This window comes from Oryzias latipes, chromosome 1, assembly GCF_002234675.1.
Source record: "Oryzias latipes chromosome 1, ASM223467v1".
Taxonomy (NCBI): Eukaryota; Metazoa; Chordata; class Actinopteri; order Beloniformes; family Adrianichthyidae; genus Oryzias; species Oryzias latipes.
The window spans coordinates 11,832,579-11,848,420 of record NC_019859.2 but is presented as its reverse complement, the minus strand read 5'-3'; the positions used below and the strand labels follow the sequence as shown (position 1 = coordinate 11,848,420).

Below are 15,842 nucleotides of genomic sequence, written 5' to 3'. Positions count from 1 at the left end.
TAAGAGAAAAACATGTTATCTTTACCCGATAACACTTTATATTAAAATTCCTTAACAAGCTTTGTTAACGCATTAACAAGCATTATAAATTAATTTATAGGGTGTTAGTGACACATTTATTAGTACAATAAGTCTAATAAGGTTTATTAAATTAAAACATTTACAAGCATTATTATTAAGATGTTTATAAGATGCTAATGATACTGAAACATTTGTTAGGCATCTATAATGCCAATAAATGCATCATTAGCATCTTAAAAACATCCTTATAGTAATGCTTGTAAATATTTTAACAATGTAATTTAATAAACCTTATCAGACTTATTGTACTAATAAATGTCTTACTAACACCCTAAAAATTCTATTATAATGCTTGTTAATGCGTTAACAAAGCTTGTTAAGGAATCTTAATGTAAAGTGTTACCCCCTATTTTTCTTTTCTAATTTCAAGTGTTTTATCATCTTGTGTTTCAGTTTTCCTTGTGTTTGTTAAAATGTTCCCATCCATGAGGTCCATCCTCTGGATTCGGTTCCACGTCTCCTCCGGTTCCACGTCCTCTGCATTCGGTTCCACGTCTCCTCCGGTTCCACGTCCTCTGCGTTCGGTTCCACGTCTCCTCCGGTTCCACGTCCTCTGCGTTCGGTTCCACGTCTCTTCCGGTTCCACGTCCTCTGCGTTCGGTTCCACGTCTCCTCCGGTTCCACGTCCTCTGCGTTCGGTTCCACGTCTCCTCCGGTTCCACGTCCTCTGCATTTGGTTCCACGTCTCCTCCGGTTCCACGTCCTCTGGATTCGGTTCCACGTCTCCTCCGGTTCCACGTCCTCTGCATTCGGTTCCACGTCTCCTCCGGTTCCACGTCCTCTGCGTTCGGTTCCACGTCTCCTCCGGTTCCACGTCCTCTGCGTTCGGTTCCACGTCTCCTCCGGTTCCACGTCCTCTGGATTCGGTTCCACGTCTCCTCCGGTTCCACGTCCTCTGCATTCGGTTCCACGTCTCCTCCGGTTCCACGTCCTCTGCGTTCGGTTCCACGTCTCCTCCGGTTCCACGTCCTCTGCGTTCGGTTCCACGTCTCCTCCGGTTCCACGTCCTCTGCGTTCGGTTCCACGTCTCCTCCGGTTCCACGTCCTCTGCATTTGGTTCCACGTCTCCTCCGGTTCCACGTCCTCTACATTCGGTTCCACGTCTCCTCCGGTTCCACATCCTCTGGATTCGGTTCCACGTCTCCTCCGGTTCCACGTCCTCTGCGTTCGGTTCCACGTCTCCTCCGGTTCCACGTCCTCTGCGTTCGGTTCCACGTCTCCTCCGGTTCCACGTCCTCTGCATTTGGTTCCACGTCTCCTCCGGTTCCACGTCCTCTGCATTCGGTTCCACGTCTCCTCCGGTTCCACGTCCTCTGCATTCGGTTCCACGTCTCCTCCGGTTCCACATCCTCTGGATTCGGTTCCTCGTCTCCTCCGGTTCCACATCCTCTGCATTCGGTTCCACGTCTCCTCCGGTTCCACGTCCTCTGCATTCGGTTCCACGTCTCCTCCGGTTCCACGTCCTCTGCATTCGGTTCCACGTCTCCTCCGGTTCCACATCCTCTGGATTCGGTTCCTCGTCTCCTCCGGTTCCACATCCTCTGCATTCGGTTCCACGTCTCCTCCGGTTCCACGTCCTCTGCATTCGGTTCCACGTCTCCTCCGGTTCCACGTCCTCTGCATTCGGTTCCACGTCTCCTCCGGTTCCACGTCCTCTGCATTCGGTTCCACGTCTCCTCCGGTTCCACGTCCTCTGCATTTGGTTCCACGTCTCCTCCGTTCTTGGCACACTTACACTTACTTTTTCTTTTAGGAAAGGCACTTTTATTTCCAGTGAAACATTTAGTTAGGAGTTCATTCCCCTCCTTTTTTATTTAAGTTGCTAACTTTGCCCTAATTCCCCGAGTTTGAAGCAGGAGGATCTTTGTGGTTGAAGACTTTTAACCTACTTCATGTTGGACTTCAGTTCAAAGGAAGGTTGGGACCAAATCAGGAGAAATGTTTTCAAATGTTTCAAAACATGATTACATCATTTATACAGTGAGCAGTTCAGCCTGCTCTTCATCTAGAAAGTTTTTGTCCACTCTTGACCAAAAAAGAAAAAAAATTGGAGTCCAGTTCCAACCATAGTCACTGGGACCTCTTTTTGATGAAAAACTAGTTTTTCTGCATAACCTTATCTCGTCAAACCTACATTTCAGTTGTCTGTGGTGAAAAACCTAATATTTGTCATTATTTTCGAAAACCTTACCAAATGCTAAAACGTGCAGGAACATTCTTTCAACATATTAACTATCTTGCATTGCTGCAATGTTCTCTACAAGTTTGAAGTTCAGTTTTTGTTGCACTAGTTACTGCTAAAGAAATCATTTAAAAGGTTAATAGAAGAGTTGATGCAATTGTTTTTTACAAAATATTGGAGAATGTTCAAAAACGGACGATTACTGTGGTACTTCCTAATTTGATTTTGTTTTTCCAAATCTCAAATTCACAGGATAAAGGTATTTTGTTGTTTTCATTAGCAGGTGGGTGGATGTATAGACAGAGTTATCAACCTCTAAGCTTGTTTCTTTCAATCAGTATGTGGTCATGCCACTTTTCTTCAACGTTTACAATCCTTTAAAGAATTTATTTTCATTTAAAAATATAAATACTTATATCTATAATTTTTTTTAAACACAAAGTGTAATATATATTCTTACTGCCGTTTGTCACTACCAATAATCTCATTCTTTTTAAACACAATTGCTGGTAATTTAGGAAATGGTTAAAGAAGCTTTAAAATACTGTTAAGAGAAAAAAAACACAATTTTTTCATTTATTGTTGGAAGATTATTAGACCTTGTTTTTAAGTTTCTGTGTTTGACCAACAAAAAAAAAACAATGAAAAAAAACATGACAAGTCTTCCAATTTTGCCTTTTTTATTTCACCAATTGAAATGCCGAATTAGAAAAACCAGTTAGGGGACGTGCAAATGCTTTTTAATTGACTGTTTTTGTTTTAGAAGACCTAGTACGCTTTAGTGCAGGCTCTTCATTTTATTTTTGCTATGTCAGAGTGGCAAAAGTTCATGTAGAAAGCCGTTTGAGGTTTGGACGGTCTTATTTTTAACGATTCTTTTCAAGAATTTTAAATCCCAATTTATCAAGAAAAGCTAAGTTTCGGTATGCAACAAATAAACGTGGAGACACGTCTTTAAGAAGTGGGAGAAGGCCAAAGGGCCCGGAGAAAACCCACACGCGTGTAACAGGACCACATCTGTCTTTTTAACTACAGACTAAAAGACAGATACGTTTAGCGCATTCTTTAGCGATATGAATGCTCATTTGATCTCAGTTATGTCCAATCTTCTTTTATTATTTGAGATCTGTTATGGAAATTACAAAGACTTTATAAATGTTGATGTTTTCGTGATTAGCTGATTTCCCTCTACCACCCTCATCTAACACTGTGGATTCTATTTGCTTGTTTTCGGAAAATAGTCAGATTCCCTAAACACAATGCAACCTTGTTAGACTTAAGTACGCTTCTAATTAAAATGATTTTTGAGCTTCTAATTTGACGTTTTTACAGAGGAATTAAAAAGCTTTGGCTGGTTTTTGCACGTCCCCTCCTAGTTTTTAGGTTTTTCTTTCTGCCAATTAAATCCATTTGGTTTGGGTGGTGCACGCTCCTCTCCTGCCCAAGCTCTCTCTGAAGACGACGCCAGGGGGGGTTAAAGGAGCTGCAGAAAAAGTGTGTAACAACCCCCCCCACTAGCACCACCAGCACCACCATCACGCCAAGGAGTCCTGTTGAAAAGAGAAGAACAGCATGTCAGGAAATGACACTGCTGGAACATCTAAAGCTTGATTTTGGAGACATTTACTTTTTTACATACTGTAGTGATTGTCTAGGATAACAACTCACCAATATTTGAGACACAGAAGGTCCTGCCAACTCTCTCTGGAGGACATCCGCACACGGCATCCACGAAGGTCACAGCAACACAGACGAGTCCCGGTCACTGGAACGAGGAAAACGAGGCAGGTCTTTCCGGGAGAGTCAACATTAGCACAATCAGTGGAGACAGAGAACCCAGAAGAACACCATTTAACTTTTGTCCAGTTTTTCTGTAACTACTTGTATCTCCACCCCATCTGGATTTTCAATTATACTATACTACGTTTCTTTTAACAACATTCTGTTTTTTAATGCTGCTTGGTGCCGTGTTTCCAAACATCAAAGCAAAGGAAGACTGAAAAAAAAAGGAGTGTATCGTTTAAGTTTGGGGTACTTTAACAAAAGGACGTAGTAATCATGGGAAATGCCACTTTTTAAACCAATTCCAATTCTAAATCTGGCATAGTTTCCTAGGTAGTACAAAGAGTAAAAACTTTCATTTTATAATATTGCCATCATTTGCCCCTAATGCAGCTAAACTTTAGTATTTATCATTTTCCCTTACACTCTACATTTATATTCTAAGGTCAATTTAGGTTTGTGATTTTTGCTAAAATTTCTAAACTTTTTAAAATTTCAGACTTTTGAGTTCTCTGTTCCTGTGTGTGTGTGTTTGTGTGAGTGTCTGTGTGTGTGTTTATCTGAGCCATGGATGGTGGAGGAGGTCTTGGAGGTTGGGGCGCTGTTCTACGGAAGTATCTAAACATGCTTGGAAAAAGTCTTGGCACTCTGGAGAAAGTAAAGTAAAGTAAAGCTGAAGGTCAGAGCCCGAGTATCCATGCAGAGACAGATTATTTCTTACCTTCTGACAGTTCATCGTCAATCATCTGATCCCCTTCGAGAAAATGTAGTGTAGAGAAATCGTTGCAGTAATGGAGGGTCTCATACAAAACTACTCCAAGCTGCCACACTGTGGTTGATCCAGGGCTACAAAAGCCTCTAAATGCTTCTGGGGGAGCATTTATGGGAGTTCCTGGAAAAAATAAAATAAACATGAGTCATATTCATGCTAATTTTCCACGTTTTTATTTGTAGATGCAGATCTTCTACCTGAAAATCCTCGAAGGATGGAATCCTTTTCTGCCATGCAGCTCACTCCAAAGTCTATAAGACGAGCTTGTGGTGTATTTGTGTGGGTTTGAATGAGGATGTTGTCAGTTTTGATGTCTTGATGGAAGATATTTCTGTCCTCGAGGTCTATGGCTGTGCGAATTAGCTGTGTCATTATGATCTGAAAGAGATAAAAAAGAAGTAATAAGCTGAGGCAGCAAAGCCCAAGCCTCCTTCTAAAACAGCATCCACGCCGGCCTCGTCAAGATGCGTTCAGGTTCACTTCCAATGAAAAGTCTATGTGAATGTGGGTTTCGGGCCGTCACCTTTAAAACTCTCAATATGCACTTTTTTACGCCGTTTTCAAGCTCCACGTACAAAACACACGGCCATTGAACATGTGTAGCAAGTCAAACCAGGTTGAATTTTGACCAATCGGGAACTCAGATTTAGTTGTAAAGTATGGATGACATCCCCTCCAATTCACAAAAGTTTACATTTTGTGCCTAAATCGAGAGATTTGCACTGCTTCAACATTTTGCACCAAGCCTCTTCCAACTGTAGGTGGCAGACATGGGCTGGGAAACAGTGGATAAAGGCGAAGAAGCCCGCCCCTGCTTGTCCAGTGTGAACACAAAGGGCTAAATGTGTGTTCAAGAAGCCACGTTTAGCACGTTCTTGTACCACGCATCATATATGTAGCTTTAGAAGTACTCTTCGTTCTAATGTTCTGAACCTGCTGAAAGCTACTTTTGCTTCTGCATTGAACGCTTAACTACTTTATGAAACAAGGTTGCATTGAATAAACGCTTCAGCTTCAGGAAGTTTCTGCAGAAACAGACAGAACATCTCAAACCAACACAGACTGCCACTACCTTGGCTTCTTCTTCTTGCAGTGTGCCTCCTTCGCTGTCAGTGTAATGACGTAGGTCCTCACAAGGGATCGGTCTCTCCATGACCAGGAGGATTTCTCCACCGATCTCATACCAGTCCAACAGGGCTACTGGCGCTGCTTTTCCATCTGAATGAATGGACTCATCTTGTAACTTTAACATTATGGCCACTTCAGAAGGAACCATTTTTCCATTGCCATCGTCCTGAAGAATCAAAACAAAGAGAGCAATGAGGAAGAGAAGCACAGAAACCCATTTAGACCAGAGATACTCCGAAGAATTTGGCTCAAGCAACTTACCATTTTTTTATTTGTGATTTTACGTTTGAAAATGTGCTTGACGGCTACCTGCAAGACACAAACAAGAGCATCTCTGAGTGTGAGATGATCGACAGGAGGATTTCCCCTCCATCAAAATCTATTTTAATTGAGACCATTTGGACCACAAACATCAACAGTCTGATCATAAATGAATATACCCAAGTACTTTTCTCATGCTTTTATAAAAAATCTCTAGCTCATTTACTCTAGAAACACTTACTGGTAGGTTGTCAGATTTGCGAAAGCCACTGAATATGGATCCATAACCTCCTGAAGCAAAGTAATATTCTTCCACATATTTGGCTTCAAATTTATCTGAACACAAAAAAACAGAAATGCAATGTTAGTTCATTTATTATTGAAAATTATATTATTAAACATAAAGTAACAGTATAATCAAACGGAAAATTGTATTAAATCATCAGACCTTTATCGGTTATCAAGTCGTCCCTCTCAGTTAGCTCTGAGGAAGTTGCAATCTGTTTGGCGTCACAGGAACTGGAATCTGAAAATGACAAGAAAAGGGTTTTCTTATTGCACAGCTTTTCTTTTTGTACACCTCTACTACCCCTTTGTGCTAAAACTTAGAGGCAAAACTGTATTTAATTGTTTTTCTAAATATGTTTTTTTTTTTTAAATGGGCTGAGCAGTTTAAGAAGCAACCTTAGGAAAGTTGAACCACAGACGGTTGCTTTGATTGTAACAACTAAAACATTTTAAGGTTCAGCACAGTTTAAATTAGAGTGAGTGCTCAGGAAATGTAAAATATGCTGATGAAAAATAGAGACATTCATTTGGTTGCAGTGTTAAAGCAGACTTTAAAACAAAGACAACTCATTTTTACTTTTTGAGATAGTCCAAGCGGAGTATGTCCTTAATTTGTTATGACAGTTTTATTTTTTTTCTTGTCCCTCGAGAAAACCATGAGGTCTGTGTCAGCTTATTTACCTTTTGGAGGAGTTTTCATCTTCTTCGACTCTATTGTTTCTTCTTCCTCTTTGTCTTCCTGTCTTTTTCGCTTTAGTGTTTTCACTGGGGTGTTGGTAGATGGTTGGGAAGGCTCAGATTCAGAAGACTCAATTGGTTCCTGGTTTATGTGTTTATTCTTCTGTTTCTTCTTTCTGGAGACAGGCTGCCTCTCAACATTTTTGTTTTGTCCATCATCTGGAGATGCCTTATCTTGTTGTCCCATGCTAGTGCTAGACTCTGAAAATGACAAAAAAAAACAACAACAACAACAAAAACAGCTTAATTACTATAGAATATTTCTTTTATATCTTCACCGTTTACTGCTCGAGCTCACAAAGTATGTCAATGTGTTGGGGGGTTGAGATGTTATCACAAAAACCAAACTTTAGCATTTTTACGAAGCAAACGTGTGACTAAAAGTTTTGCTGGGACTCTCATTTACCAGTATATTTTGGATTGTCCATGGCAGAATCTTTGTCCGTGATCGTTTGCTGTTTATTACACAAAAACTTGAGTAAATCGGAAAAACTTTCCTTAGTCTCAAAATACGTGCTTCACTTTAGAGCTCGAAGAATGTTATGGCTTAACCGTGTTGCTAAGCAACTTATAAAATGGGGTTCAATGATATCAGTGATGTCACAGTCTGTTGCTAAGTTACACAGCATGTGACTTTGGCTACTTTTTAGTGTTTATGTTTAAATTGACACATTCTGAAAAGCACTTCAGTGTAAAACCTTTTCGAAAATGTGATTTTATTACATATGTACTGTTGTGAAATGTACGTTAAAGGTTTGGTGCTATAGTCTTGGACAGTTGATTGCTGTAATGAGCTTTGAGGCACACAAACTTGCTCCTACGTCTGACAAAGCCTTAAGAAAAAACCAGCGACTCAACTTTTGAGATGGTCTGGGAGGAGTGTGACAATCTGGTAGTTTTTAATTTGTCATGCTAGTTTTATTTTTTTAATTTTCTGACCTTTCATTTCTTTTTGTAGCACTGTACTGTCCAACTATTAGAGACATGTCCTTTTAAAAATAAATTAGAATTAGACCTGTTCTGTTCAGCCTACAGGTTATCGTGTTGTTTGGGGGTCTGTTTCAGCTCATTTACCTTTCAGTGAAGTTTTCAGCTTCTTTGGCTTCATTATTTCTCCTTCATCGTCGTCTTCCTGTCTTTTTTTCTTGAGTTTTCTCACTGGGGTGCTGGTAGATGGTTTTGTAGGCTCAGGTTCAGGAGTCTCAATTGGCCCAGGGAACGTCACTTTTTTCTTCTTTTTAGGACTGGTCTTCCTCTCAACTTCTTTGGAAAAGCAGGATGAGTTAAAATATTATCATAGCAACACAAAAACTAAACTTTAGCATTTTTACGAAGCAAACGCGTGACTAAATGTTTTGCTGGGACTCTCATTTACCAGTATATTTTGGATTATCCATGGCAGAATCTTTGTCCATGATCGTCTGCTGTTTATTTCACAAAAATCTGAGTAAATCAGAAAACTTTTCCTTAGTCTCAAAATACGTGCTTCACCTAAGAGCTCGAAGAATGTTATGGCTTAACCGTGTTGCTAAGCAACTTATAAATGGGGCTCTCTGATATCCGTGATGTCACAGTCTGTTGCTAAGTTACACAGCATGTGACTTTAGCATTAGTTTACTTTTTGGTGTTTACATATCAATCGGTACAATCTGAAAAATACTAAAACATTTGAGAAAAATGTGATTTTACAACATAAGTACTGTATTTTTCAGACCCAGAGGTCCAACAAATTATATCGTGCATAAAGCATAAAAGCTGTCATGAACTTGATTTGACTACACTACCCATAATGCCAAGAGGAACTAAGCGGCAGGGGATTGGTCAGAATGGTTGATAGGAAGCTTTTATTGTGAACTGAGTTTTAATTGTATATTTTCTTCATTAAAAATGAATCCATTGAATACTTCAGTTTATTTCCAGCTGCAACGTTTTAAATGTCCTAGAATGCTTGAATGGATCACCTACTCCACCAAACCCCTCATACGGGGGAAAAGCTTTTAACAGCCAATCAGAGGTTGTGGCTGTTTTGCTAGGCCCAGCAGCTCTCAGATCAGTTTCTGAGCACGTTTAAAAAAACGAGTCTTTTCACTTTAACCACGGAAAACAGCTCTTGCTGTTCTAGCAGAACAAGCTGTGGAAGACCAGAGAGGCCTCGCTATCGGGGTGTTAGCTTCAGCAATTAACATCTCAGCGGTCATTTTGAGAGATGTAGCGCGGCTGAAATCCACATGTTCAGCTTTGAATCCACAACATTGGTGAGAAATGTGTTCCTGTAGCTGTGATGCTGCACTGTAAACCCGAAGAAGTTACCACAATTATTTTAAGTTGATTAACTTTGTGCAAATCAAATATTGGCATTAAATATGACTTACGTTTTCCTGTTAAGACAACTTAATTGTCATCAGTTACTATGACTCACCAGGTTCAAGTTTTCACAGTTTGCATAACTTAAAAACAAAAATTAAGTACACAACAACAATTTTATCTTAACAGAACTTCATCTTTATTAGTTACCTTCTTGGACAGGGTTCATCACATTTTTTGAGTCAGTAAACTCAAAACCATGCGTTTCAAAACTTAAATATTTTCAGGGAAATGATTGCCTAAAAAGCAATGAGTAGCGGTAACTTAAATAAAGCACAATGTCATAAACATCTGCCCAACAATATTATTTGCTCATTCCCTTCTGTGCAATGTTGAAATGAAAGAAAATTACACTTAATAAAAACGTCAAGACAGTGAACTTTGAGCGACTGCCTGAGCAAATGCAGAGTAGTGCAATATTTTTTAGGCATATTTAGACAAAGGGAGATAACTATTGCTTTATACCAGTGTTTTTCAACCAGTGTGCCGCGGCACACTAGTGTGCCGTGGGAGATGGTCAAGTGTGCCGTGGAGAAATTGCCCTCATTAATCATTCACTGATCTAAAAATATTTCCCATCTCCAGGATATCAGCTCTTTGTTCATCCAAACAGGCCCTGATAAAACAAGTGGACAATACAATGAAGCTCAGAGACGCGAGTCTTTCTGCAAGTTTTCGGCAGTTTTCACACTACATCTCCCATGATGCATTGGCTTAAACGGCCAGTGTCCCAGCGCACAATGAGTCGTCCTTGCGAAACGCCTTGAAACCACAACAAACAAACAGTTTCTAAATTTTCTAATTTAACTTTCATTTCATCTCTTAGAAAAACAGCCGCAACTTCCTGCTTTTCCGGCCACACTTATCACAAAAATGCACGTGAGATTGCGGGGGGGGGGGGGGGGGGGGGGGGGGGGGGCTGTCGATCAATACAGACCATGAATCTCTGTTTTTTTTTTTTTTTTTTGGATGCTGGTGTGCCGCGGGATTTTTGTCAAGGTTAAAGTGTGCCGTGGCTCAAAAAAGGTTGAAAAACACTGCTTTATACCTCCTTATTTCAACTTAGTTTTACATATGTATCAAGTCATTTTTGAGGGTCTGCAACCTGGGTGGTTTTGATTTGATTTGAAATGGTTTATTTCAAGCAAATAAGTAGAAATAATACAGAAAAGCAATATAATCATCAGTCATACATTCATACAGTAACTAATCAAACTTAGGATAATTAGACATATTAATAAATATTGCTTGAAAGGGAGTGGAAGGAAGCGAACTTATATAATCCCACCCCGTTATACTATAACCATTTTATTACATGATTTATCAATATCCGGTTCCTAGCTTTTATCAGACAGAATTAAGAATCATAAGGTATCGATAAAGCACATGCCAAAGATGAATTACTTAAGTATTACGCCAAAAATAACTATTTCAGAAATCAACATGGCAAATGCAGATATATATGCAGATTATATTACTTATAAAAGTCATTCATATGAATAAAACATAATACTATATCAGTAAAGTAGACACAACACTGTTTCAGGAATTTTCATAGCAAAATTTCATCAAGTATCAAAAGTTAAAAACATGTGCAAAATTATGCTACATTAGGAAAGATTTTTGAATCAATTTATCAATTTTTGGAGAAAGTGAAGTAATATCATTAAAAGTCAATCAATTTAACAATTTTCAATAAGTGATTAATCATTTGTTTTCCTTTTTTTAATTATTTTTTGTATTTTTATTTTTTTTATGATAAAGTAATGCTGTAAGGGAAAAATAAAAAGGGTCCATAGTCTGTCGATTGTCCAAGGTTGGTATTTCTTCTTCTGCTGAATAACAGCTGTCCTTCTGGGTTCAAAACAGTTAATAGTTCTCTTCGATGTTATGTCTCAGACATTAGATTCAGGTCCATATCCTTCTTCAGCTGATAACAGCTGCGGTGAAAGTTGAGGTCAAGTTGTCTGCATGTCAGAGCTCTGCTGTTATTCAGGTGACGTCAGACGATGGAGAAAGTGATGAATCAAGGCGTCATATTTCTTGAAATGATTTGACTCTTTAATTTATTACTGCATGTTGTTTCAGACATCCGTGATCAAACACTTTTCAAAGTCCTTCATGGTGTTCACAACCAGAACCTTGGACCGGTCCGGTGGACCGAGCGGTTTGACATAAATCCTGCAGCCTTTAACCCAAGTGTTCTCAATCTGCTTATGCTTCCTGAGAAGCCGTGCATGTTTTGAGATTTCAGCATTCCTTCTGGTCAGATGGTCGTTCAGATAAGCAGCCGAACCTTTCAGGTGTTTCCTTTGGGTCATCAAAGCTAGCTTGTGTTTTTGATTCACAAACCTGATGAGGATCGCTGGTTTATCCGTCTCCTTTCCCCTGGGGAGCAGGTGGCAGGTCTCGATGGTGTTGAGATCCAGGGAAATCCCTTTAGATGTGAGAAATGAATGTATTTGCTGTTCCAGAGACTCTCCACCGCTCGCCGGTTCACTGCTAGCTACGCTAGCGCTAGCATTAGCAGTGCTTGCTCCTGCTGTCAGCTTCGCTCCAGTTTTGATTGGTACTCCAGTGAGAATGACATTATTCATCCTTACTTGCTGTTCCACATCGGGAGCCGGTTTAGCTCGTGCTGGTTTGCGGCGCCTTCCGTCCGTGAAACCAGGGTTCGACTCCGGGCTGCTCCCTGTTCCCTTCTCTACTTCTGTGCCGGTCCCAAGCCCGGTTGCTTTGAGAGGTTTGCGTCAGGAAGGGCATCCGGCGTAAAACATTGCCAAGTTTACCATGCGACTCGTTCGCTGTGGCAACCCCTGATGGGAAAAGCCGAAAGAGAAACAACTTGCTGTTCCACATCGTCCAGTCTTTTCTCCAGAATGTCGACCCGGTTTTCTCGTTGCTCGTTTTGAGCCCGAAATCTTCGGAAGTCTTCCATCATTTCCCAAAGTAGCGTTAGCTTAGCAGACACTTGTTCCTTAAAACTTTTCAGCGTTTCTTGAATAATGTCAAGAGTCTTTTTGAGGTCTTCGTATTCCTGCGTTTTCTTCGGGGGCATGGTGGGCTCTCTTTTTTTTGGAGAAAATCAACTTTTTAAGTAATTTGAAGATAGTTGTATTCGCAGAGAGGCACTCCACGCATCCTGCTGTGTAACCCGGAACCGGAAAAAAGGGTGGTAGTTAACCACCTTCTAGACCAAGTACAATCTTTTGAGTGAATTCAAACGCGTTGGTCAGTGCTTTGAGATATTTGAGGTGCATTGCATAGATGAGTCCAAACATCACCACAAAGGCATCACCGAATCTGGGGAAGCGGACCACTTCATCACAACAGAGATTTTTACCGGCTCGTAGTACACTGGACTTGTGTGATGGTAAGAAGCTCCACTGTGACACCGTCAAGCTCTGGCTCATCAGACTCATCCTGAATTCATTTAAAAAAAAGAAAAAAGAAAAAGAGAGATGCCAATCATAATCCAATCAACAGAAAATATAGTGTTTCTTTATTTAAGAGAATCCTGTTAAAAATCCAATACCTCTATAGTGATAAACAGAAACCACCTGATCTACACACAAATCAATCAACTTAACAGAGAATCTAAATGCAGTGAAATAGACATATTAAGCTGATGAACTAATACTGTTCAAGTTTGTCCTACTGAAGATCTTATCACAGGAAACAATATGCCAATTCAGTTCCTATGTAGCAACACCAAAGAAAACAGACCATTTATGAAAACTGTATAGATAGACTAAACAAAATGATGTTGGCATTTTGATGGACCATTTACATCCTCATGCAGATGAACAGGCAGGGCGTGAAGACCAGATGTGCGCTTGGTGTGAATGTCCTGGATTTCCTGTTTACATAAAAACAAACAAAAAGGTACACATGCAGAAGTCAATTTACTTAACAAAGCTTTTGTCAATTTGTTCACATCTTCAATACAATTAGACAAATGGCAAATATAAATTGGACAAAATGCAATATTAAGGGTAGAAAATCAAGCTAAATGTCAAAAGAAGAAGAAGAAAAAAACCCTAAAACAAAACAGTAAAACAGTCATCATTACTGGATAAACTTGAGATGCCAAATAAGTGGAGAGCTACTACATCGATCGAAGATGCTTAAGCGAACGTGATGGCGCAATGCCCACCCCTCAACACTAGGGGGAGTTTGCACCTCTACACATCCACAGTGTTACCAGAAATTGGGAAGTTTTGGTTCTAAATTTGTGGATAAAAATGGTTTTGGGGGAGTGTGCATAATTCAAGGGATTCTGTGATCGGTTCGGCGCTTTTCATTTTCTCATGAAAATATAGTAGTGGTCTAAGTTAGGCTGGGTGACTGTTGGAGTTCCACTAAGCTTCTATGAACTGGAGTTCCATGAACGCATCATGTGGGAGGAGCTACCAGCTAATGTTTTTAGCCTGATAGCCACATGGAGCGGTGCCTGTGCTTATCTCAGTGGATGCACAATGCACACGGAGAGTATTGAGAGATCAGGTTTATTTATTTTGAATAGTTCTACATGATAACAATGTTTCCATGTTTGAGTTCATGGGATCATCCCAGAGAGTCTCTGCTTCAGCTCCTGCAGTGAAACTACGTCTTGATGATGGCCGTCTCAGCGTTTTTTCCACTCTATCAGAGCGCACAGCGCAGGAGTGTGGGAGCGCAAGTTCGCCGGAAAAGTATTAAAAACAGGTCTTCTCCAAAATAACAGAGACTTGTTATTTTATTAACCCGCTGTGGAGGGTCAGAACGGGGTAAGTCCAAAACAGGGGCAATCTGATGAAACAGATTCCTCCCAGGAATTCAGCTGCCACTGGAACAGGGGTTGCTTGAGACTTTTGTCCTTCCCGCCCAGCCTGGTGATTGGAGGAGGGAAGGAGGGCGCAATCATCTCCTGCAGGAGGTGAAGTCAGGTGGCGTGGTGGAGGCGTCTGCAAAGGACACACACAAACACACACACACACACACACACACACACACACACCAAAAGGCTTGGGGCCATAACACATGCCGATGTATGATTTCACTATTGGGAAACTTTGTGTCATTTTGCTGTTGCTTCTTGAAAGAAAGGTTTTGAAACACGTCAATCTTGTTTAGTTTGTCTTTATTTTGTAAATGCATCTTCCTGGAAGTAATTCAGAGAATGTGAGGCTTTTTAGGCAGGTGATCTGATCTTGAAGGTGCAGCTAAAGTGAACCAGATTGAAATCCCACTCTAATTATCTTTTGAGCTATTTTCACTTTAGATGAGGTGCTGCAAAACAATTAATACGTTTATTAATAGTCTAACAGTTTATTAATACATTTGTTAAGCTTGTTAGCAGTTTGGTAATATGGACTTTGAAGAGAATGGTCTGACTTTAGATCTTATTGAATCTTATTAACACTTTCAGGTATTTGCAAGACATCTATAATGCTAATAAATATCTTACTAGAACCCCAAACAACAATAATACTTTTTTAATTTGTTAACAAAGGTTGTTAATAAATCTTATTAAGCTTATTAACACTGACACATTTGTTAAGCATCTATAATGCCAATAAATGTATCATTAGCATCTTAAAAACATCCTAACAGTAATGCTTGTAAATGTGTTAACTAAGTAATTTAATAAACCTTATTAGACTTATTGTACTAATAAATGTATTACTACCAGGGTCAGTGTTCAAGAGACCAGTTAATGCAAACACCCATTTATGTGCAAGCAATTCGGACACCATGCTCACTACTTTTTTTTTTTGAAACGACAGACATAACGTCATCGTCAAAATCTAATTAAAATGAGCGTTTTGCGACGCTAATTTATGAGTCCACTGCCTTCTGATAAAAATATAATAACGTTGATATTTTATATTAAAAAAATACATTTAAATAAAAATTTTTGGTAAAAAATGTTCTGACGCAATGCATTGTGGTCTATATTCGCCGATCGAGTGAGCATTGACGCACACTGGTTTTTCGCAGAGACTTCTAGGAAATATCCAGGGCACTCGATTTTGGAAATGTAGATTTGGACAGCACAACAAAATGGCGAACGCACCTTATACACTATATAGGGGTTAGGGTGGGAATTCGGACATACAGTCAGATTTGGTAGTGATGTTTAGATGGGAACCCTTTTTCGTTTAATAATTATGGAGAAATTAATATTTAAAGTTTGTACTCGGCTGGAGTTAAAGTCTTTCATATATCAGAGTAGAGCTGTAGCTTTTACGTAGCTTTTTACTC

General features: G+C 39.8%; 1 protein-coding gene across 2 annotated transcripts; it reads right to left on the bottom strand.

The window, feature by feature from the left end:
* Positions 1 to 2,924: 2,924 nt before the first annotated feature.
* Positions 2,925 to 8,738, bottom strand: LOC105354033 (serine/threonine-protein kinase pim-1). Of its 2 annotated transcripts, none has more exons than XM_020702616.2 (11): positions 8,608 to 8,738; positions 8,307 to 8,495; positions 7,176 to 7,433; positions 6,655 to 6,732; positions 6,448 to 6,542; positions 6,207 to 6,254; positions 5,890 to 6,111; positions 5,015 to 5,195; positions 4,767 to 4,937; positions 3,932 to 4,693; positions 2,925 to 3,813 (listed from the first exon to the last, which is right to left on the bottom strand). In XM_020702616.2, the coding sequence occupies exons 1-10, from the start codon at positions 8,645 to 8,647 to the stop codon at positions 4,602 to 4,604; spliced, it is 1,374 nt and encodes a 457-aa protein (XP_020558275.2). In that variant the 5' UTR covers positions 8,648 to 8,738; the 3' UTR covers positions 2,925 to 3,813; positions 3,932 to 4,601. The 2 variants fall into 2 exon arrangements, with proteins under 2 accessions (XP_020558275.2, XP_020558279.2); XM_020702620.2 differs by having other exon boundaries at positions 8,307 to 8,492.
* Positions 8,739 to 15,842: the final 7,104 nt, after the last annotated feature.

Bases quoted from the DNA above. Each gene is read 5' to 3' on its own strand.
- LOC105354033 (XM_020702616.2), bottom strand. From the start codon at position 8,647: ATGGACAAAGATTCTGCCATGGATAATCCAAAATATACTG. The intron at 8,496-8,607 runs GTAAATGAGAGT...GCTTTTCCAAAG, and splicing joins GGATAATCCAAAATATACTG to AAGTTGAGAGGAAGACCAGT. The intron at 4,938-5,014 runs GTAGAAGATCTG...TATTTTTTCCAG, and splicing joins CATCCTTCGAGGATTTTCAG to GAACTCCCATAAATGCTCCC.